Genomic DNA, 22918 nt, shown 5'->3' with positions numbered 1-22918 from the left:
AGAGCCATCTTGTACAGCATAATAAACAGCACCACAGGAAAGTACTGCTCAGTAGCTTTCATTTGAATGGTCACACGTTAGGATTTCATCCACAGACCCAAAAGTTAGAACCACCTTATACGGCATAATAAACAGCACCACAGGAAAGTACTGCTCAGTAGCTTTCATTTGAATGGTCACACTTTAGGATTTCATCCACAGACCCAAAAGTTAGAACCACCTTATACGGCATAATAAACAGCACCACAGGAAAGTACTGCTCAGTAGCTTACATTTTGATGGTCGCTCTTAGGAATAAATTGAATTACATGTCAATTATATGATTTATTGAAATACTTGTAATAAATTGAGTAGATTAAATTAACTGCTTAACCGAGTACTTTGTAATAAACATAAATTGCAGCACTCTCGTGCATAGTTCTGTTTTGTTGTATTCTTTCAGATTATTTATGGTTTTTTTTTTTTGGAGTTGTTATTTCTCCAAGTCAAACAGTGAAGATAAATGATTTATACACAGGGGAGTCAAAGGGAATGTTTGACAGGGATACATTTTGATAGATTTACAGTCAAAACTGTGCTACAGTTACTGCAATTAAAGTGCTGTACCTTCTCTCGTGCACAAAAAAGGCTAAAAGAAAATGGTAAATTCCCAAAGACGGAAAAAAGCATTCATATTTATTAGTTTTCTGGTAGTTTTCTGTCTTTTTAGCTCTGAGGCTAGTGAACTTTACATGTACACAAGTGTGCTGGTTATATAATAGTCGGAACTTAAAATAAATTAATGCATTTGCATCTGGGTGTAAAATAAGGATTTTAATAAAGCATTTGAGTCACGGCACTAGCGGTCACATGCTTACCGCCAAAATTACTAATTAGTGTGATTTTCATCACGCTAAAATGCTGTTAACATTACAATATCGATAAAAAGATGATCAACCGCTGGCTTTCAGATGTTTCTCCTGTTCACACATTGATAGATGGGCCAATCAGAAAATCCTTGATTCCTTAATCCCTACGACGGACATTTAAGGTGGCTGGCAACCGGTTTGGAGCCCTTTCCAGAACTTTTACTTTAACGGATCAATAGCACCATTGTTTATCAACTGATACAACAATAATTGTATTACACAAATACCCAATAGTTGATGAACAAATTATGGTCGTTTGTACGAATGTTTGGTTTATGAACAGAGTTGATAACAAAAGGTAAACTGGCAACTGTAAAGAGATTGGAGTGCTGACGTTTCGAGCCCCGATTCGCTCTGGCGAAGGGCTAACGGCTCAAATCGTCAGCACTCGAATCTCTTTACGGTGGCCAATTTCCCTTTAGTTATCAACTCTGTTGATAAACTAAACATTCGTTTCCACTCCCCCACCGACGCGGCATCACAGTCTCTTTAGGAACTAACCCCCGTGTCCATTTATAGTCGTTGATAGGTTACCATAGAAACGGTACAGCCTGTTAAAAGTACCCCTTATTTTAGCTTTAATTTAAAAATTCAGGTTTGACCACGAGGTCTCGATATTCTTAGTCAGCTAATCTTAAAAACTTAATTCTTTTCACAACAATACGCCTGGGATGAATGCCGTTCTTCACCATGCATCCAAAGGCAAAGCAATGTTCACCAGAAACAGTAACAGTTTCAATATTTTATCAACTGTGTTCCTTTTGCGCACACTCACTATATTTGTCGATTTTGGCTTCTGAAAGGCAGATCTGGGCCCGGTTGTTCGAAAGCTGATTAACGCTAATCCACGTTTAAAACTTAACCGAGGTCTACTCTTCAGCTCGCTTGTTAAGAAGGTTCTTAAAGGCTAATTGTAAGCTAATGGTAGAAAAAAAGGGTTTTTGTCAAAACTGAGGAACAAAAGTGTTTTGGCAAAACTTTATTCATTGTAATTAAACTTGAATCAAAGTTCACGTTAACCCACGATTAGCTTTATCGGGCTTTGAACAACTTGGCCCTGTTTTCCAGAAGCCAAAAAACATTGCTGTTGTTTATTACAAACATTAAAGCAAGTCTCGCTTGGGGTCACAAGAAAACCCGAGAGAATCATTTTCAGACAGGGACCAAAGCAAAAATAGATCCAATCTGAACAAATTTTTCCTGCGCACTAACTGTTTTAATTTGGAATCGGAGTGGGAGTATGAGTAAGATACTGGTTTAAATGAAAAGGTTTTTTACGTACCCAGTCGCATCAATTGCCAGAACCTTATCCCATTATTTTTAGTTAACCCTTTAACCCCTAATATCAACGAACAAATTCTCCTATCTTGACCCCATACTTTTCTCATAAAAGTACTGGGGAGAAGTTATTAAAATTTCAAGAAAATCCACCTTGGGTGATCAAATCCTTAATTCTTATGACCTCAGGGGTTAAAAAAACATTAACATTACAAGGAGTAATTTGTTACTGATCACTGTTATGGCTTAAAGGGTTAAAATAGTGAAGAGGTAATCGATACCTGCGCGCCAATCTTGACAGGCCCCAAGTCTTCCATAAAATTGTCACCGTACTCAAATCTAACGTCTCTTTGTGTTTTCTTGCATGGCTAAGGTTATTTACCCTGTTTTATTTTAGAAATTTGTACGACGATATGGAAAGCACAATTTCCACTGGGAAACAAAAGTAGTGTCAGGCAAGTGATGTACAAAACTCTTGTTAGTCTAATGGAATGTCATCATCTATGTCTGCCTTTTGTTGTTCTGCTGTCCTCTGTCCCAGAAAAAGACTCCAATCAACGTACTCCTGAACAATCCTGCGGAACAAGTCTCTGGGGTCGAAAGGACCTACAGGAGCAGGATCAAGTGTTCGTCCTAACATGTTGGCCGAGGCATTCTTGACATCTGTGCCATTTTCTTGTGCAACGGGCGCGTCCGGTTGCTTGACTAAATACTTCAAAATTTTGATTAAACCCGGGACTTCATCAAGTATACGGCGTCTCGCGTTGGGGCGAATTCTTCTCTGTACGATGTTTACCACGAGGGTCAGAAAAGCGATCACAAGTTCATTAGATGTTCCATAGCCTTCTGACCCCGGGAAGTTATAAGCCCTTCCAATTTCTCTAAGGTCTTCCGCTATGGATCTTTCTAAGGGGTCGAGACCTTCAAGCTGACTAGGATCAGTGTCACTGAAAGCAATTTTGACCAGTTCTGTTAACCTTGTGATTGAAACGCTTCTTTCACAATCAATTGCTGTTGTTTGTAGCAACTCCTCCTTTTTTGTGGATAAGCTCTTTTCTTCCATTTCTTGATCTGAGGCTGGATTTCTAGATGCTCTTTTATCTTGCCTTGAATATTTGGAGGCTTCAGCCGGGAGCAGTTTCTTTGCGAAGTGCATCGGGCTTGCAATGATCTGCTCAACTTTTTCTGCCAGGGATTCAAGAATTTCAGAACTTTCAATGTAATCGATACAAAACAGGTTGTATGATCTTACAAAAAAATGTGGTAACTTCTTTTGTCTGAGAGCATTCAAAAGGTTCCCAAAGAGTTTCATCATGCACTCAGTTCTGTTGCTTTCAGTCCACATCTCAGCACCGGTTTCTTCAATCGTTTGTAGGAAAAGATTCTTCAAATGAAATGTCACCAATCCCTTTGGGTTAGAGGCAAAATAAGCTGCATGATACTTTTTTAGACAGATATAACACTCTCGCTGAACGTCATTCATTTCTTGGCTTAACAGGTATTCTGCATGAGAAAAGGAAATTCTGAAGTCGCAATCTGGATTACCACCATTCTTTGGAGGTTTTACCACCAAATAGAAACCTTCGTGAATAACTTTCTTAACCACGTCAAGCGAAGGCCATTTTCGCTCTCTTTCAATCCATTCTCGTGCAACCATCGGCCATTCTCGAGATCTAAATGCAGGAACAAAATCGATTTTTAGTTCAACTTTCGCTTCAAGGTTTTCTTTCTCGGCATCTGTTACTTTGGCCTCGATTGAAGTATTTCCTTTTGTCTCGATTTGTGATCCGAACTGGTGTTCTGAAGGCACATTTTCCTCAGTCAAGTCTAGGACTTTGGTTATAAACCTGAGTAATTTAGGCAAATTTTCAGGAAAAGTCAGCCTACCAAGACCAAGGGTTACAGCTGGTGAAGTCACTTGGTTCTTTACGTGCGAATGAAATGGAGCAATGGATAAAACCTCTAACATTTCCTGTGGTTCGGGACCCTCAGGAAAAATTGTTGGATGAAATTTTTTTAAAACTGCAGTGGCAACATACTCGGTGTCATCTACAAGGCAGGATTTTAACACGGGGTGATCGACGCCCTTGATTCTGACGTGCAGTGGATGTTCAGGCAAATATTCGATCAGTTCGTGGTGGATCATCAGACTGTTTGAACTCGGAAAGATCATGATATCCAGATCTCCACCCGCACCGACCTTTTCACACTGCAGTTGTTCAGCCATGCTTCCACAAATTTGAAACCCGACGGCCGGGGCATTTTCAGTTGAAAGCCCACAGATATGCTGGGAAACCTTATTGAAGAAATTAAAGAATTCAAAATGATCTTTCACTGTATCAGTTTCCTGTCCTTCCTCTCCTAGAGACTCAAAGATGAAGTTTAGTTCCTCGGTGTGAATATCTACGTTTTCAGCCATTTTACAAAATTTGAATGTCCACTGCTGAAGTGTTTAAATTACTTTTAGTTTCGGATAGACGAGTTAAATAATAACTCGTTATGATGACTGAAAACGTCAGGGTTTGACCTTCAGTTTCCAAGTTCCAACACTTAATAAGTGTCTAAAATCATCCTCTGAAAATGAAATGTAAATAAGACCCCCAAAAAAGAATCTTTAGTTAGCCTGTTTCCAACCATAAAAAATTTCATTTTTATAGAATGAGTTTGGCGGCAATGCATAAACAAAATAAAATTAACTTTCTCGTCTCTGCGAGAGAAAGCAAAGAAAACAATCCACTGAGACGATGGAAAAACGCGAGTTGCAGATTGAAGTACTCTAGGTCCGAATCCTGCTCTTTTGCGTCCAAACAATTAACGCCTGTCACATCTGTACGGAAACACCCGGAAGCAGTTAACTCCGCACCACAGCCGGAGGGTGTAGATTAACTTCGCCAAATTCTGCAAATTGACAATCGCTCATGCAAAAGGTGAAAGTGAAAAGCTGCGTATAAAAAAAATTTTGTTCTATTAGTTTTTATGATCAACAACGCAAAGACAGATTTGAAATACAAAAATACTGAGAGTAGGCCCTGCTGTTCCTCTTTATGAACACACATCGTGTGAAAAAAACGTTCGGCCATATTGGAGTTGTCAAGAATTTCCGACGACCAGTCGACTCGGATTCTCGTTCCTAGTGTTCCTCGGCCATCTTTCTCGATAATAGGATTAAGACACTGCCATTGGAAGTCCGCTGAATAGACCTTTTTACCGATACGGCGGCCATTTTGAATAACTTAGTTTTCCTGAATATTATGGGGTGCCCAGGGGGCGAAAACTGAAGCGAAACAACGCGTTATCTTGGTTAGTGTACGGGTCTTCTCCGATTCTCGTTTGCGGGACAACTTTTCCACGTACATAACAAAACTTACAGTCAACCCAGGTCACGCCTGAACGATATTTTTGAAATTTGAACGAAGTTTTGAAATTTACATGTCAGTTTTGAAAATCGCCAACAAAATTTCAGAGTTCCCGTATAAATTTCCCTAGCTTATTGACGGTATAAAGCTATGAATTTTTCATTACATTGCAAAACTGAATATTTCAAGAATAACAATTGTTTCCCAAGTATTTTGAATCTTTTTTTCAGTTAACGCGTCTTTTTCGGAACGATTTCCAGAGAAATGTCCAACATTCCATTCACACGTCGGATATTTAATACAAAGAGAAATTCGAATGTTCATTTCATTCTTGGAAATACTGTTCACGCGTGACCTGGATTGACTGTAAGACAATGTCCGCTTTCACATATATTTTTTCCCTCCTTCGCGGATTTCATGTCATTGTTTTTCGACAAGTACGCTTCCACGTCACATCATCATGTCAGGAAAATAATAGCTTCCCTTCAGCCAATTGTCCAGTTTCCCCGCGAAAGGAAGCAAAATTCCATCAATAAAGAGCTTTTCCTTTCTTCTTGCTACAATTTGGACATCGTCGTTGTTCTTTAGTGCTACACAATTGCAAATGTAGCCGAGAAGCATATAGTAAACTTTCAATAACAAGTCGGGCTTACGAGTATCATTCGCGATAGCAATGCCACGATTTCTCAAATATTTTCGCAGTTTCTCGACATTCCATACATGTAGCTCTTCCATACTGAACTCTTTTGGGTTTTCATCCGGTTGATCAGCCATGACTAAATGGTGATTAGAAAGTATAAACAGCGCTGTCGAGCATTCTTTGCCCCCTGGGCATCCCATAATATACTGTAAAATTAAGTTATTCAAAATGGCCGCCGTATCGGTAAAAAGGTCTATAGGAAAAGAAGCGGCGGACACATGCTAAGTAGACCGCTCAATGCATCTGAAACTTTTATCCTTCGATCGAGAAAAGACGTTTCAAGTTTGCTTGAAATAACTTTTTTTATATAGAGTTTTGAATGGCTATATTCATAAAAAAAACGTGCGATGTTTTCTTGATAAAATGAGTACATAGATGAGAATAGTGCAAACTAATTCTGGCCTTTGGTGCTAACGCAAAACTACTCAGTTTTACCGAGAAACTGAAAACATCAAATGGCAAATGTAGGATTAAAATGATGACGTGGTTAATTCTGCCGTTTGTTAAAAGGGCCCTAATAAATTATGCAGATGAAGTAACAGTGAAGGAAAGTGTTGTTGTTGTGGTTCAATTTTATCCTTGGTTTAAATTTTATTTCCCTTTATTTTGGGGTATGGTAATGTATGATAATGAGTTTAAAACAATGGGAAATAAAAATTAAACCAAGGATAAAATTGAACCACAACATTGTCACGTTTTCAATGTCAGGCTTCCCTTATTTAAAAGAGGGATTTTATTGGTGATAGGATGCGTAATTGCCTCACTGACCATCATTATTTATTACTGAAAGGAAGTATCCCCGAGTCTTTCACCGTGCTTCCTTTCCTCATAGTTACTAAAAGGCAATGGTTATGAAGCCTAACAAACTTCTTTGTTATATGTTTCTGTTTGCGTTTTTGGCCTTGACCGCGCACAAACTACAATAGATTTTGAAATGTGTAGGAAGAAACTGACCAATCGAAGCGTCCCTGTTATGATATTCAACTATAGTGTGAACGTTAAAACAAAGGATTGTGCACGGTCGCGGCCCTTCCAACATAAATTGCAGCACAATTGCTGTTATGGCAAGGTTTTATTATCAGCCTCTCAATTAACTATGCTTTCCTCATATCCAATATTTATCTTCATTGCATCTGACACCATTTTTATTGTCTGTACTCTTAAAGACAACAGCTACGAGTTCACTGCGCGACTTCCGATAGTTATTGTAAAATACTTGGTCGATATGTGTGAACTTGACAGTCATGACATTTTGAGTTTTGAGTCAGTCAAGTAATTTACTGCACGAGACTTGTGATAGTTATTGTAAAATACTTAGTCATGACATTTTGAGTTTGACTTTATTAATCTTGAGAGTATTATTGTTGATAAAGATAATGATATGGCAATAGGATGCGTCATCCTCTAATCACTCTAAAAGGGTTTTTCCCAAGGCAAGGCGAGTGATAAAAATCTGCGAGTCAGCGAGCCATGCGAGCAGTGCGAGCCATGCGAGCCATGCGAGCCATGCGAGTCACGCGAGTCATGCGAGCCACAGTATAAATGTTAAGAATTTTTATTTGTTGTATTTACATTTACATAATAACAAGAACAAGAGCATCGGAACAAGATGAATAACATGGCAATATTTAATTCTTACAGTGGGACAACGCAAACCATCAAATTTAGTTTTTTGTTAATTGACACGCCAGGACTGATTGTCAGTGTCATTCCAATCTTGTAAGGTATGATAAATGAGTACTCAAAGATGAGCGAAGTCGATATTGTCGCACTAAATCCAATTTGAAAAGAAGCAGCGTAACAGAAGCATTTGCCGTCAGCTGGTGGGTCGAATGCTATCTCGAAACCAGCCTCTGCCACTCTAGTGGCGAGTTTTGAAGAAAGACTTGTGTAAGGGAAATTAAGGACAACCACATGCAGCAGTCAGCCAACCGACAGAGTTCTGATAAGTCGGATTCACTAAAGACCAAACCTGTTAAAATGGCGCGATTTACTCACCATTCTTGACGCCAACACACGGAGATCGAAGTGCTGTTCTTTTCTTGTTTTTTTTTTTTTTTTTATAGTTCTTGAATGAAGTTCCAGGGTGCCGGGGTCTATTTTTTTTCCTTTTTTTTTTATTTTTTTTTTTCAACATCACAGGTCATTTTGTGGGTCAAATAAGGATTAAAGCCAATATAAAAAAGTTTAGTCTCTAAAGCTTACTTGCTTAGGATAGGTCATCGGTGACAACACTCGATGCAGTTCCGTATTCTGGCGGACATTGGTTCCGTGAATTGACTACCTTTTATTCCTCGAAGAAACGAAATGAGGCAAAAATACAAGGTACGAGACAATATATTTCCTTGAACTCACAAATTTGTGAACTAGAATGTGCATGAACTTACTATGAAAACTGGCCCCGCCGCTTTCCATGGTCGTGCTCGTTTGTTACAGTCAATCCATGTCACGCGTGACTATTATTTCCGAGAATGAAATAAACATACGTTCGAATTCCTTTGTAAAGCTTGGCTTTTGAATACAATGTAGAACATTTATCTGGAAATCTTTCCGAAAAAGACGCATTAACTGACAAAAGAAAAAGATTCAAAATACTTAAGAGACAATTGTTATTCTTGAAATACTTGTGCTGTAATGTAAAGAAAAGTACATAGTTTTATAAAACCAAATAATCAAATTTGCCCTGGCACTTTCTTAAGACTCTAAATTGGTTTTCTTTCAAAAGGTTACTGTTACCGTGAGCTTCTGAGAAATGTCTACCTATTGCCGAATTTTTGTGCTCAGCAATGCGTTGATGAAGTTGTCGGGCTGTGCAGCCGACATAATCTGGATCGCACAGATCACATGAAAAACGGTAAACAACACACTGCTTATTCACAGTTGACGGCTTGATTTCTTTGGGTTTAAGATCTTGCCCCAAAATCTTGCCCATGAAAACTTTGCCACTTCTCGTGAGCAAGAAATTGGGGCAAGATCTTAAACCCAAAGAAATCAAGCCGTCAATTCATTTGGGTGTCGGTGCAGCCGTATGTTTTTCTCCGATTTTTTTCTCTGAAGTCTTGAACCTTAATAAATTTTTGCGTATTGTTTTTATTTTTTTGCGCATCTTGGGCGATTTTGAATAGGCAAAATTCTCCCCAAAATTATAACAAGAACGAAGAAAAAAAAATAATAAAAATTCGTCCAAAATTTACTCACGCGAATGTAAATAAAACAAATAAAAATTCTTAACATTTGCACTGTGGCTCGCATGACTCGCATGACTCGCGTGACTCGCATGGCTCGCACGGTGGCTCGCATGGCTCGCTGGCTCGCAGATTTCGCTGACCCAAGGCAAATTATTACTGACATGTTGTGATGTTTCAGTTTCGTTGATTAATTATCATACCCTGATAAGCAAAGAATTCGATAATACCACCAAAATGTCCTCATTAGAACTCCTTTATCGACTTTTTAACCCTTGTTACCTTCTTTATACATTGCCAAGTTACATTTTCATGTTTTTATGACCCTTCAGGATTTTATCCACTGACTCAAAAGTCAGAACCATCTTGTACAGTATAATAAACAGCACCACATGTACAGGCGAGCACTACTTCATTTGAATGGTCGACTTTAGGATTTCATCCACAGACACAAAAGTTAGGACCACCTTGTACAGCATAATAAACAGCACCACAGGAAAGTACTGCTCAGTAACGTTCATTTGAATGCTCACAGTTGAGGTTTTTATCCACAGACTCAAAAGTTAGGACCACCTTGTACAGCCTAATAAACAGCATCACAGGAAAGTACTGCTCAGTAGCTTTTATTTTGAATGGTCACACTTTAGGATTTCATCCACAGACTCAAAAGTTAGGACCACCTTGTACAGAATAATAAACAGCATCACAGGAAAGTACTGCTCAGTAGCTTTTATTTTGAATGGCCACACTTGAGGATTTTATCCACAGACTCAAAAGTTAGGACCACCTTGTGCAACATAATAAACAGCATCACAGGAAAGTACAGCTCAGTAGCTTTCATTTGAATGGCCACACTTGAGGATTTTATCCACAGACTCAAAAGTTAGGACCACCTTGTACAGAATAATAAACAGTATCACAGGAAGGTACTGTTCAGTAGCTTACGTTTGAATGGTCACTCTTAGGAATAGATTGAAATACTTGTAATAAATTGAGTAGATTAAATTAACTGCTCAACCGAGTACGTTTTAAGAAACTGCACCACTCTCATTTATAGTTCTGTTTTGTTGTATTCTTTCAGATTATTTATGGTTCTTCACAGATTGCTTTTTCTCCAAGTCAAGCAGTAAAGATGAATAATTTATACATAGGGGAGTCAAAGGGAATGCGTGACAGGGAAACATTTGGCTACATTTTGATAGATTTACAGTCAACTGAACTGTGCTTCAGCTACTACTTTTAAAGTGCTGTACCTTCTCTCGTGCACAAAAGGCTACCTTAGAAGAGCTTAAAAAAATGATAATTTCCAAAATGCAGAGGAAAGCATTAATATTTATTACTTTTAAACTTTTTGTTTCCAATGCAAAAAGGTGATGAATTCATTTTACCTTAAAAATCTAACATAACAATAATATGAAAATTTTATTACCCATTAGTTTATCTGTAGCATTTAAACAAAACATACATTCTACTGTACTAGTATCAAAGTACATGAACCCGTTGTTAGTAGCTTTATTTTCCTTAATTAAATACCTCTTACCAACTGAGTTCAAGGTCCGTACTGTAAGTTACGGAGGGAGTTTTATCCTATTGGTTTGTAGCCTAAGCGCGAAGTGCGCAGGCCATAAATCAATGGGAATAAACGAGGATCCGTACCTTACAGTAAGGACCGAGAAAACGAGGTTAGTAAGATATTTATAATATAGATCTCTGAGGTGAATCGGGCGCATGGGAAAGGAAACTAGTTGAAGTTTAGTAACCCGCACAGTGAAATACGGCCCGCAAAATTGACCAATCACTAATTGAGAAATATCATAAATTTGTGTTAAAGCTGATAAACTAAAACATCTGGAATTTGCCCAGGATTAAGCAACCTGACAATGCATTCATTAGGTACAGACTGTCGGTGTCAGCTTTGAGATAGTCTACTGGTCTACCATTGTGAGCTCTGTTTGTGGTTCAGATTGTTTTGATCACAAATGATTCAAATAAATTTGAAGTACAGTGCCTCCTTTTGTTACTGCGCATAGGTTCTGCGTTTTTTGGGAGAGAAACTATTTCTCAAGGGCGGTGCCTACTAATTCAAAGAAATTTTTGCGCAGTTTATGACTTGTATATATTGGGGAAAAGCAGATCTTACAAAAAGGAAGGGCTATAGAAATCCAACATGAAAAGAAAATCAGTGGTAACCACTGTTTTCTTTTTTAAACATAATTAAGTTTCAGTCTGGGAAATATGACATACATTCAGATGGCTGGCTTTCAGATGCTTCTCCTGTTCACACATTGATCGATGGGCCAATCAGAAAATCTTTGGTCCCTCAATGTTGGAGAAACATTTAAGAATTTCAATATTTCATCAAAAGTGTTCTCATTTGCGCTCACTGCACTGCTATTTTTGTCGATTTCGTGTGGTTAGATCTGCCTTTTAGAAGCCAAAAAATATTGTAATTGTTCTTCATAAAAAACATAAACACTTTAACCCCTAATATCAAAGAACAAATTCTCCTATCTTGTCCCCATACTTTTGTCATAAAAGTACTGGGGAGAAGTTATTAAAATATCAAGAAAATTCACAGAGGGTGATCAAATCCTTAATTCTCATGACCTCAGGGGTTGAAAAAACATTAATATTACACGCAGAAATTTGATACTGATCACTGATCACTAATAATAATAATAATAATAATAATAATAATAATAATAATAATAATAATAATAATAATAATAATAATAATAATAATAATAATAATTATAATAATAAGGGGGGAAAAACCTAAATATTATACCTGCGCCCCAGTCTTGAAAAGCCCATGGCCAAGTCCTTCGTAAAATTCTCACTGTACTCAAATCGATCTAACGCTCTTTTGTGGTTTCTTGCATGGCTAAGGTTATTTACACTGCTTTATTTTAAACTTTGTACGACGCTAAGGAAAGCACAATTTCCACTGGAAAACAAAAGTAGTGTCACGCAAGCGATGTCAAAGTATTTTGTACAAAATTCTTGTTAGTCAATCCATGTCTGCCTTTTGTTGTTCTGCTGTCCTCTGTCCCAGAAAAAGACTCCAATCAATATCTCTGTGCTCCTGAACAATCCTGCGGAACAACTCTCTGGGATCCAATGGACCTACAGGAGCAGGATCAAGTGTTCGTCCTAACATGCTGGCCGAGGCATTCTTGACATCTGTGCCATTTTCTTGTGCAACGCGCGCGTCCGGTTGCTTTACTATAAAATACTTCACAATTTTGATTAAACCCGGGACTTCATCAAGTATACGGCGTCTCGCGTTGGGGCGAATGCTTTTCTGTGCGGTGTGTACCCAGAGGGACAGAAACGCGATCCCAATTTCCGTAGATGTTCCATAGCTTTCTGACCGTGGGAGGTTATAAGCCCTTCCAATCTCTCTGAGGTCTTCCGCTAGGGATCTTTCAGAGGGATTGAGACCTTCAAGCTGACTAGGATCAGTGACACTGAAAGCCATGTAAATCACTTCTCTTAACCTTGTGATTGAAACGCTTCTTTGACGATCAGTTGCTGTTGTTGGTAGCAATTCCTCCTTTTTAGTGGATAAGCTCTGCTCATCCAGTTCTTCAGTATCTGAGGCTACATTTTCAGATGCTCTTTTATCTTGCCTTGAATATTTGGAGGCTTCAGCTGGGATCAGTTTCTTTGCGAATTGCATTGGGCTTGCAATGATCTGCTCAACTTTTTCTGCCAGGGATTCAAGGATCTCGGAACTTTCAATGTAATCGATACAAAACAGGTTGTATGATCTTACAAAAAAATGTGGCAACTTCTTTTGTCTGAGAGCGTCCAAAAGGTTCCCAAAGAGTTTCATCATGCACTCAGTTCTGTTGCTTTCAGTCCACATCTCGGCACCGATTTCTTCAATCGTTTGTAGAAAAAGATTCTTCAAATGAAATGTCACCAATCCCTTTGGGTTAGAGGCAAGAAAAGCTGCATGATACTTTTTCAGACAGATATAACACTCTCGCTGAACTTTATTCATTTCTTGGCTTAACAGGTATTCTGCATGAGAAAAGGAAATTCTGAAGTCAGAATCTGGATTACCACCATTCTTTGGAGGTTTTACAACCAAATGGAAACCTTCTTGAATAACTTTCTCAACCACGTCAAGCGAAGGCCATTTTCGCTCTCTTTCGATCCATTCTCGTGCAACCATCGGCCATTCTCGAGATCTAAATGCAGGAACAAAATCGATTTTTAGTTCAACTTTCGCTTCAAGCTGTTCTTTCTCGGCATCTGTTACCTTGGTCTCGATTAAAGTATTTCCTTTTGTCTCGATTTGTGATCCGATCTGGTGTTCTGAAGGCACATTTTCCTTAGTGCAGTCTCGGGCTTGGGTCATAAAACTGAAAACGTCCACCAATTGCAATTTATGCATTTTTTCAGGAGAAGCACTGAGATCAAGGGTTGCAGCTGGTGAAGTCACTTGGTTCGTTACGTGTGAATGAAGTGGAAGAATGGATCTGCTAACCTCTAACACTTTCTGTAATTCGGAACGGTCAGGAAAAATTGTTGGATGAAATTTTTTTAAGGCTGCAGTGGCAACATACTCGGTGTCATCTACAAGACAGGATTTTAGGACGGGGTGATCGACTCCCTTGATTCTGACGTGCAGTGGATGTTCAGGCAAATATTCGATCAGTTCGTGGTGGATCATCAGACTATCTGAACTCGGAAAGATCATGACATCCACATCTCCAATCTCACCGACCTTTTCACACTGCAGTTGTTCAGCCGTGCTTCCATAAACTTGAAACCGGACGCCATTTTCAAGTGACCCAAGAATATGCTGAGAAGCCTTATTAAAGATATTAAAGAGTTCAAAATGCTCTTTCAGCGTTTGAGTTTCCTGTCCTCCCCCTCCTTGAGCCTCAAAAATGAAGTTTAGTTCCTCGGTGTTAATATCTACGTTTTCAGCCATTTTACAAAATTTGAACGTGCACTCGTTATGTTGAGTGGAAACGTCAGGGTTTCACCTTCGGTTTCCAAGTTCCAACACTTGATATGTGTCTAAAGTCATCCTCCGAAACTGCAACGTAATAAGACCCAACCGCCCAAAAAAGATTCTTTACTTGTTTGCAACCATAAAAATTTCATTTTCGTAAAATAAGTTGAGTTGGCGGCAATGGCAAAAAAAATAAATAAATAAAATAAAATAAAATTCACTCACGCTCCTTTCACGTCTGTACGAGAGAAAGCAAAGGAAGATGGAACAACTCTATACTAAGCCCCAATCCCCAGCGCTCTTTTGCGTTCAAACAATTTACGCCTGTCACATCTGCACGGAAGCATCGAAACAGTTAACTTTGTACCACAGCAGGAGGGTGCAGATTAACTTGGCTGCTCAAAAGGTGAAGGTGAAAAGCTGCGTATAAAAAAACTTTATTCCATTATTTTTAAGATCAATAACGGAAAGACAGATTTGAAATACAAAAATACTGAAAGGAGGCTCTGCTTTTCCTCTTTATGAACACACATCTTGTAAAAGAAACGTTCGGCCATATTGGAGTTGTCGAGAATTTCCGACGACCAGTCGACTCGGATTCTCGTTCCTAGTGTTCCTCGGCCATCTTTCTGGATAATTGGATTAAGGTACTGCCATTGGAAGTCCGCTGAATAGAAAAAAAGCGGACATATGCTAATGCATTAGGACTTTTATCTCTCGATCGAGAAAAGACGTTTCAAGTTTGCTTAATATAACTTTTTTTATATAGAGTTTTGAATGGCTATGTTTAAATATTATAGACGGGAATAGCGCGAACTAATTCTGGCCGTTGATGTTAACACGAGGCTACTCAATTTTACCGAGAAACTGAAAACAGCAAATGGCGACAAATGTGGGATAAAAATGATCACGTGGTGAATTCTGCCGTTTGTCAAAAGTTCCTTTATCAAGCATGCGGATGAAGCAACAGTGAAGGAAAGTGTTATCACGTTTTCAACGTCAGACTTTTCTTATTAAAAAGAGAGATTTCATTGGTGATAAGATGCGTAATTGTCTGATCCATCATTATTTATTACTGAAAGGAAGTAGCCCCGAGTCTTTCACCGTGCTTTCTTTCCTCATAGTTAATAAAAGGCAATGGTTATGAAGCCTAACAAACTTCTTTGTTCTATGTTTTTGTTAGCGTTTTGGCCTTGACCGCGCACAAACTACAATCGATTTTAAAATTTGTCGGAGGAACTGACCAATCGAAGCGTTCCTGCACAGATATTCAACTGTAGTATGAACGTTAAAACAAAGGATTGTGAACTGTCACGGCCCTTCCAACATAAATTGCAGTACCACTGCTGTTGTAGTAAGGTTTCATTACCAGTCCGTCAATTAACTATGCTTTCCTCATATCCAATATTTATTTCCATTACATCTGACATCATTTTTATTGTCTGTACTCTTAAAGACAACAGCTACGAGTCAGACGAGTAATTCACTGCGCGAGAGAGTTTGTTTATTAATCTTGAGAGTATTATTTTTGATAAAGATAATGATATGGCAATAGGATGCGTCATCCTCTAATCACACTAAAAGGGTTTTTCCCAAAGCAAATTATTACTGACATGTTGTGATGTTTCAGTTTCGTTGATTAATTATCATACCCTTGATAAGCAAAGAATTCGATAATACCACCAAAATGTCCTCATTAGACCTCTTTTATCGACTTTTTAACCCTTGTTACCTTCTTTATACATTGCCAAGTTACATTTTCATGTTTTTATGACCCTTCAGGATTTTATCCACTGACTCAAAAATCAGAACCATCTTGTACAGTGTAATAGACAGCACCACATGTACAGGCAAGTACTACTTCATTTGAATGGTCGCACTTTAGGATTTCATCCACAGACTCAAAAGTTAGGACCACCTTGTACGCCATAATAAACAGCATCACAGGAAAGTACTGCTCAGTAGCTTTCATTTGAATCGCCACACTTGAGGATCCACGACTCAAAAGTTAGGACCACCTTGTACAGGATAATAAACAGCATCTAACCATTGTAATAAATTGAGTAGATTAAATTAACTGCTCAACCGAGTACGTTTTAAGAAACTGCACCACTCTCATTTATGGTTCTGTTTTGTTGTATTCTTTCAGATTATTTATGGTTCTTCACAGATTGCTTTTTCTCCAAGTCAAGCAGTAAAGATGAATGATTTATACATAGGGGAGTCAAAGGGAATGCGTGACAGGGATACATTTGGCTACATTTTGATAGATTTACAGTCAAAACTGTGCTTCAGCTACTACTTTTAAAGTGCTGTACCTTCCCTCGTGCACAAAAGGCTACCTTAGAAGAGCTTAAAAAAAATGATAATTTCCAAAATGCAGAGGAAAGCATTAATATTTATTACTTTTAAACTTTTTGTTTCCAATGAAAAAAGGCGATGAATTCATTTTACCTTAAAAATCTAACATTACAATAATATTAAAATTTTATTACCCATTAGTTTATCTGTAGCATTTAAACAAAACATACTACTGTACTAGTATCAAAGTACATGAACCCGTTGTTAGTAGCTTTATTTTCCTTAATTAAATACCTCTTACCAACTGAGTTCAAGGTATGTGCTGTAAGTTACGGAAGAAGTTTTATCCTATTGGTTTGTAGCCTAAGCGCGAAGTGCGCAGGCCATAAATTAATGGGAATAAACGAGGATCCGTAACTTACATTATGGACCGAGAAAACGAGGCTAGTAAGATATTTATTATATAGATCTCTGAGGTGAATCGGGCCCATGGGAAAGGAAACTAGTTGAAGTTTACTAACCCGCGCAGTGAAATACGGCCCGCAAAATTGACCAATCACTGATTGAGAGATATCATAAATTTGTGTTAAAGCTGATAAACATCTGGAATTTGCCCAGGATTAAGCAACCTGACAATGCATTCATTAGGTACAGACTGTAGGTGTCAGCTTTGAGATAGTTTACTGTTCTACCACTGTGAGTTCTGTTTGTGGTTCAGATTGTTTTGATCACAAATGATTCAAATAAATTTGAAGTGCAGTGCCTCCTTTTGCTACTGCGCATGCGTTCTGCGTTTTTGGGGATAGAAACTATTTCTCAAGGGCGGTGCCTACTAATTCAAAGAATTTTTTTGCGCGGTTTATGACTTGTATATATTGGGGAAAAGCAGATCTTAGTTACAAGAAGGAAGGGCTATAGAAATCCAGCATGAAAAGAAAATCAGTGTTAACAACCGGTTTCTTTTTTAACATAATTAAGTTTCAGTCTGGAAAATATGCCATACATTCAGTTGTTTCGTGTTTTAAAGCTCTTGAGAATTATTGTTTTTTTTCTAAATTATTTCTAAAAAATGCACGGTTACTTTCAGATTTCTTCTTGAATTTCAGCAGCCTTTGCTAAGATCTGCTTTTCCCACATAGTCATAATGGAACAAAAAAATCTCTGCAGTAAGAGGCACCACCAAGGCAGCGGACCTGTAGAGCAGTCATTTAACCCTTTAAACCTCTAACATCAACTAACAAATTCTCGTATCTTGTCCCCATACTTTTCTTATAAAAGTACTTTCATGACTGAAATGCTTTTAATATTATAACATCAATAAAGAGACGATCAGCCGCTGGCTTTCAGATGCTTCTCCTGTTCACACATTGATAGATGGGCCAATCAGAAAATCTTTGGTCCCTCGATGTTGCAAAAACATTTAAGAATTTCAATATTTCATCAAATGTGTTCCCATTTGCGCACACTGCTATTTTTGTCGATTACGTGCGGTTAGATCTGCCTTTTAGAAGCCAAAAAACTATTGTTGTTCTTCATAAAAATCATTAACACTTTAACCCCTAATATCAAAGAACAAATTCTCCTAACTTGTCCCCATACTTTTGTCATAACATTACTGGGGAGAAGTTATTAGAATATCAAGAAAATTCACAGAGGGTGATCAAATCTTTAATTCTCATGACCTCAGAGGTTGAAAAAACATTAATATTACACGCAGAAATTTGATACTGATCACTGATCACTAATAATAATAATAATAATAATAATAATAATAATAATAATAATAATAATAATAAAAAGGGGGAAAAATCAAAAAAATATCCCTGACTTAAATAGTGACGAGGTATTCCTATACCTGCGCCCCAGTCTTGACGGGCCTACGTCCTTCGTAAAATTCTCACCGTACTCAAATCGATCTAACGCTCTTTTGTGTTTTCTTGCATGGCTAAGGTTATTTACTCTGTTTCATTTTAAACTTTGTACGATGGTAAGGAAAGCACAATTTCCACTGGAAAACAAAAGTAGTGTCACGCAAGCAATGTCAAAGTATTTTGTACAAAATTCTTGTTAGTCTAATGGAATGTCATCATCCATGTCTGCCTTTTGTTGTTCTGCTGTCCTCTGTCCCTGAAAAAGACTCCAATCAATATCTCTGTGCTCCTGAACAATCCTGCGGAACAACTCTCTGGGATCCAATGGACCTACAGGAGCAGGATCAAGTGTTCGTCCTAACATGCTGGCCGAGGCATTCTTGACATCTGTGCCATTTTCTTGTGCAATGGGCGCGTCCGGTTGCTTGACTAAATACTTCACAATTTTGATTAAACCCGGGACTTCATCAAGTATACGGCGTCTTACGTTGGGGCGAATGCTTTTCTGTACGGTGTGTACCACGAGGGACAGAAACGCGATCCCAATTTCCGTAGATGTTCCATAGCTTTCTGACCGCGGGATGTTATAAGCCCTTCCAATTTCTCTAAGGTCTTCCGCTAGGGATCTTTCAGAGGGATTGAGACCTTCAAGCTGACTAGGATCAGTGTCACTGAAAGCAATTTTAACCAGTTCTGTTAACCTTGTGATTGAAACGCTTCTTTGACAATCAATAGCTGTTGTTGGAAGTAACTCCTCCTTTTTAGTGGATAAGCTCTGTTCTTCTATTTCTTGATCTGAGGCTGGATTTTTAGAAGCTCTTTTATCTCGCAATGAATATTTGGAGGCTTCAGTTGGGATCAGTTTCTTAGCGAACTGCATCGGGCTTGCAATGATCTGCGCAACTTTTTCTGCCAGGGATTCAAGAATCTCGGAACTTTCAATGTAATCAATACAAAACAGGTTGTATGATCTCACAAAAAAATGTGGCAACTTCTTTTGTCTGAGAGCGTCCAAAAGGTTCCCGAAGAGTTTCAACATGCACTCAGTTCTGTTGCTTTCGGTCCACATCTCGGCACCGGTTTCTTCAATTGTTTGTAGGAAAAGATTCTTCAAATGAAATGTCACCAAGCCCTTTGGGTTAGAGGCAAAAAAAGCTGCATGATACTTTTTCAGACAGACATAACACTCTCGCTGAACTTTATTCATTTCTTGGCTTAACAGGTATTCTGCATGAGAAAAGGAAATTCTGAAGTCGAAATCTGGATTACCACCTATCTTTGCGGGTTTTACCACCAAATGGAAACCTTCGTGAATAACTTTCTCAACCACGTCAAGCGAAGGCCATTTTCGCTCTCTTTCGATCCATTCTCGTGCAACCATCGGCCATTCTCGAGATCTAAATGCAGGAACAAAATCGATTTTTAGTTCAACTTTCGCTTCAAGCTGTCCTTTCTCGGCATCTGTTACTTTGGTCTCGACTGAAGTATTTCCTTTTGTCTCGATTTGTGATCCGATCTGGTGTTCTGAAGGCACATTTTCCTTAGTGCAGTCTCGGGCTTGGGTCATAAAACTGAAAACGTCCACCAATTGCAATTTACGCAATTTTTCAAGAGAAGCACTGAGATCAAGGGTTGCAGCTGGTGAAGTCACTTGGTTCGTTACGTGTGAATGAAGTGGAAGAATGGATCTGCTAACCTCTAACACTTTCTGTAATTCGGAACGGTCAGGAAAAATTGTTGGATGAAATTTTTTTAAGGCTGCAGTGGCAACATACTCGGTGTCATCTACAAGGCAGGATTTTAACACGGGGTGATCGACTCCTTTGATTCTGACGTGCAGTGGATGTTCAGGCAAATATTCGATCAGTTCGTGGTGGATCAGCAGACTGTCTGAACTCGGGAAGATCATGATATCTACATCTCCAACCTTACCGACCTTTTTGCACAACAATCGTTCAGCCGTGCTTCCACAAATTTGAAACCGGACGCCCGGGGCATTTTCAGTTGAAAGAAAATGCTGGTAAGCCTTATTGAAGAAATTAAAGAATTCAAAATGCTCTTTCAGTGTTTGAGTGTCCTGTCCTCCCTTTTCTAGAGACTCGAAGATGAAGTTTAGTTCTTCGGTGTTCATATTTACGTTTTCAGCCATTTTACAAAATTTGAATGTGCACTGCTGAAGTGGTTAAATTACTTTTAGTTTCGGGTGTGACAAGTTAAAGAAATAACTCGTTATGTTGACTGGAAACGTCAGGGTTTCACCTTTGGTTTCAAACACTTGATAAGTGTCTAAAATCATCCTCTGAAAATGCAATGTTATAAGACACCAACAACCCAAAAAAAGATTCTTTGCTTGTTTGCAACCATAAAAATTTCATTTTTATAGAATGACTTTGGTGGCAATGCATAAACGAAATAAAATTAACTTTCGCGCCTCTGCGAGAGAAACAAAGGAAATAATCCACTGAGGCGATGGTAAAACGCGACTGCAACAAGTACGCTAGGTCTCAATCTAGCTCTTTTGCGTTGAAATAATTAACGCCTGTCACATCTGTACGGAAACGCCGAAACAGTTAACTTCGCACCACAGCCGGAGAGTGTAGATTAACTTCGCCAAATTCACAATCGCTCAAAAGGTGAAAGTAAAAAGCTGCGCATAAAACAATTTTATTTTATTATTTCGATTTGAAATACAAAAATACTGAAAGGAGGCCCTGCTTTTCCTCTTTATGAACACACATCTTGTAAAGGAAACGTTCGGCCATATTGGAGTTGTGGAGAATTTCCGACGACCAGTCGACTCGGACTCTCGTTCCTAGTGTTCCTCGGCCATCTTTCTGGATAATAAGATTAAGGTACTGCCATTGGCAGTCCGCTGAATAGGACAAAAGCGGACATATGCTAATACATTGAAACTTTTACCTCTCGATCGAGAAAAGACGTTTCAATTTTGCTTGACATAACTTTTTTATATGAAGTTTTGAATGGCTATGTTAAATATTAAAGAGATCTAGAATCGCGTTTATTTCCATTACATCTGACGTCATTTTTATTGTCTGTACTCTTAAAGACAACAGCTACGAGTCAGACGAGTAATTCATTGCGAGAGACTTCTGATAGTTATTGTAAAAAACTTGATCGATCTGTGATCTGGGGGCATGAAATTTTGAGTTTGCTTATTAATCTTGAAAGTGTTATTGTTGATAAAGATAATGATATGGCAGTAGCATGTGTCATCCTCTAATCACACTAAAAGGGTTTTTCCCAGGGCAAAATTTTACTGACATGTTGTGATGTTTCAGTTTCCTTGATTAATTATCACACCCGTGATTAGCAAAGAATTCGATAATACTACCAAAATTTTCTCATTAGAACTCCTTAATCTACTCATTAACCCATGTTACTTTCTTTTATATTGCCAAGTTACATTTTCATGTTTTTATGAGCCTTCAGGATTTCATCCACTGACTCAAAAGTCAGAGCCATCTTGTACAGCATAATAAACAGCATCACAGGAAAGTACTACTCAGTACGTAGCTTACATTTGAATGGTCACTCTTAGGAATAAATTAAAATACATGTAAATTACATGATTTATTGAAATACTTGTAATGAATTCATAATTGAGTAGATTAAATTAAATTCTTATATCGAGTACTTTGTTATAAACATTATTGCAGCACTCTCAAGCATAGTTTTGTTTTGCTGTATTCTTTCAGATTATTAATGGCTCTTGTCGGATTGCTATCTCTCCAAGTCAACCAGTGAACGTAAATGATTTATTCACAGGGGACTCAAAGGGAATGTTTGACAGGGATACATTTAGCTACATTTTGATAGATTTGTAGTTACAGTCAACCCAGGTCACGCGTGAACGATATTTTTGAAATTTGAACGGAGTTTTGAAATTTACATGTCAGTTTTCAAAATCGCCAACGAGATTTCAGAGTTCCCGTATAAATTTCCCTAGCTTATTGACAGTATAAAGCTATGAGTTTTTCTTTACATTGCAAAATTGAATATTTCAAGAATAAGAATTGTTTCCCAAGTATTTCGGAATCTTTTTTTCAGTTAATGCGTCTTTTTCGGAACGATTTCCAGAGAGATGTCCAACATTTCATTCACACGTCGGACATTACAAAGAGAAATTCGAATGTTCATTTCATTCTTGGAATTACTGTTTACGCGTGACCTGGATTGACTGTAACACTGTACAGCTACTATTATTAAAGTGCTGTACCTTCTCTAGTGCACAAAAGGCTACCTTATAGGGTTAAAAGAAAACAGTTAATTCCCAAAGACAGAGAAAAGCATAAATATTTATTAGTTTTTAGCTTTTTGTTTCCAATG

At 38.2% G+C, this 22918-nt stretch overlaps 2 protein-coding genes across 2 annotated transcripts; both read right to left on the bottom strand.

The window, feature by feature from the left end:
- Positions 1–1780: 1780 nt before the first annotated feature.
- LOC146468671 (uncharacterized) lies at positions 1781–14392 on the bottom strand. The gene is made up of 2 exons (XM_085124437.1): positions 12928–14392; positions 1781–3163 (listed from the first exon to the last, which is right to left on the bottom strand). The coding sequence occupies exons 1-2, from the start codon at positions 14373–14375 to the stop codon at positions 2665–2667; spliced, it is 1947 nt and encodes a 648-aa protein (XP_084980563.1). The 5' UTR covers positions 14376–14392; the 3' UTR covers positions 1781–2664.
- Positions 14393–18324: 3932 nt separating this feature from the next.
- On the bottom strand, positions 18325–20938 carry LOC146468670 (uncharacterized). Its single transcript, XM_085124338.1, has one exon. It carries the CDS (start codon positions 20718–20720, stop codon positions 18768–18770), a length of 1953 nt encoding a protein of 650 aa, XP_084980464.1. The 5' UTR covers positions 20721–20938; the 3' UTR covers positions 18325–18767.
- Between the last annotated feature and the right edge of the window lie 1980 nt (positions 20939–22918).

Source organism: Pavona decussata, unplaced genomic scaffold (genome assembly GCF_977016875.1).
Source record: "Pavona decussata unplaced genomic scaffold, jaPavDecu1.1 SCAFFOLD_130, whole genome shotgun sequence".
NCBI classification, from domain to species: domain Eukaryota; kingdom Metazoa; phylum Cnidaria; class Anthozoa; order Scleractinia; family Agariciidae; genus Pavona; species Pavona decussata.
The sequence above is the reverse complement of the archived record's forward strand: the minus strand, read 5'-3'. Positions and strand labels throughout refer to the sequence as shown.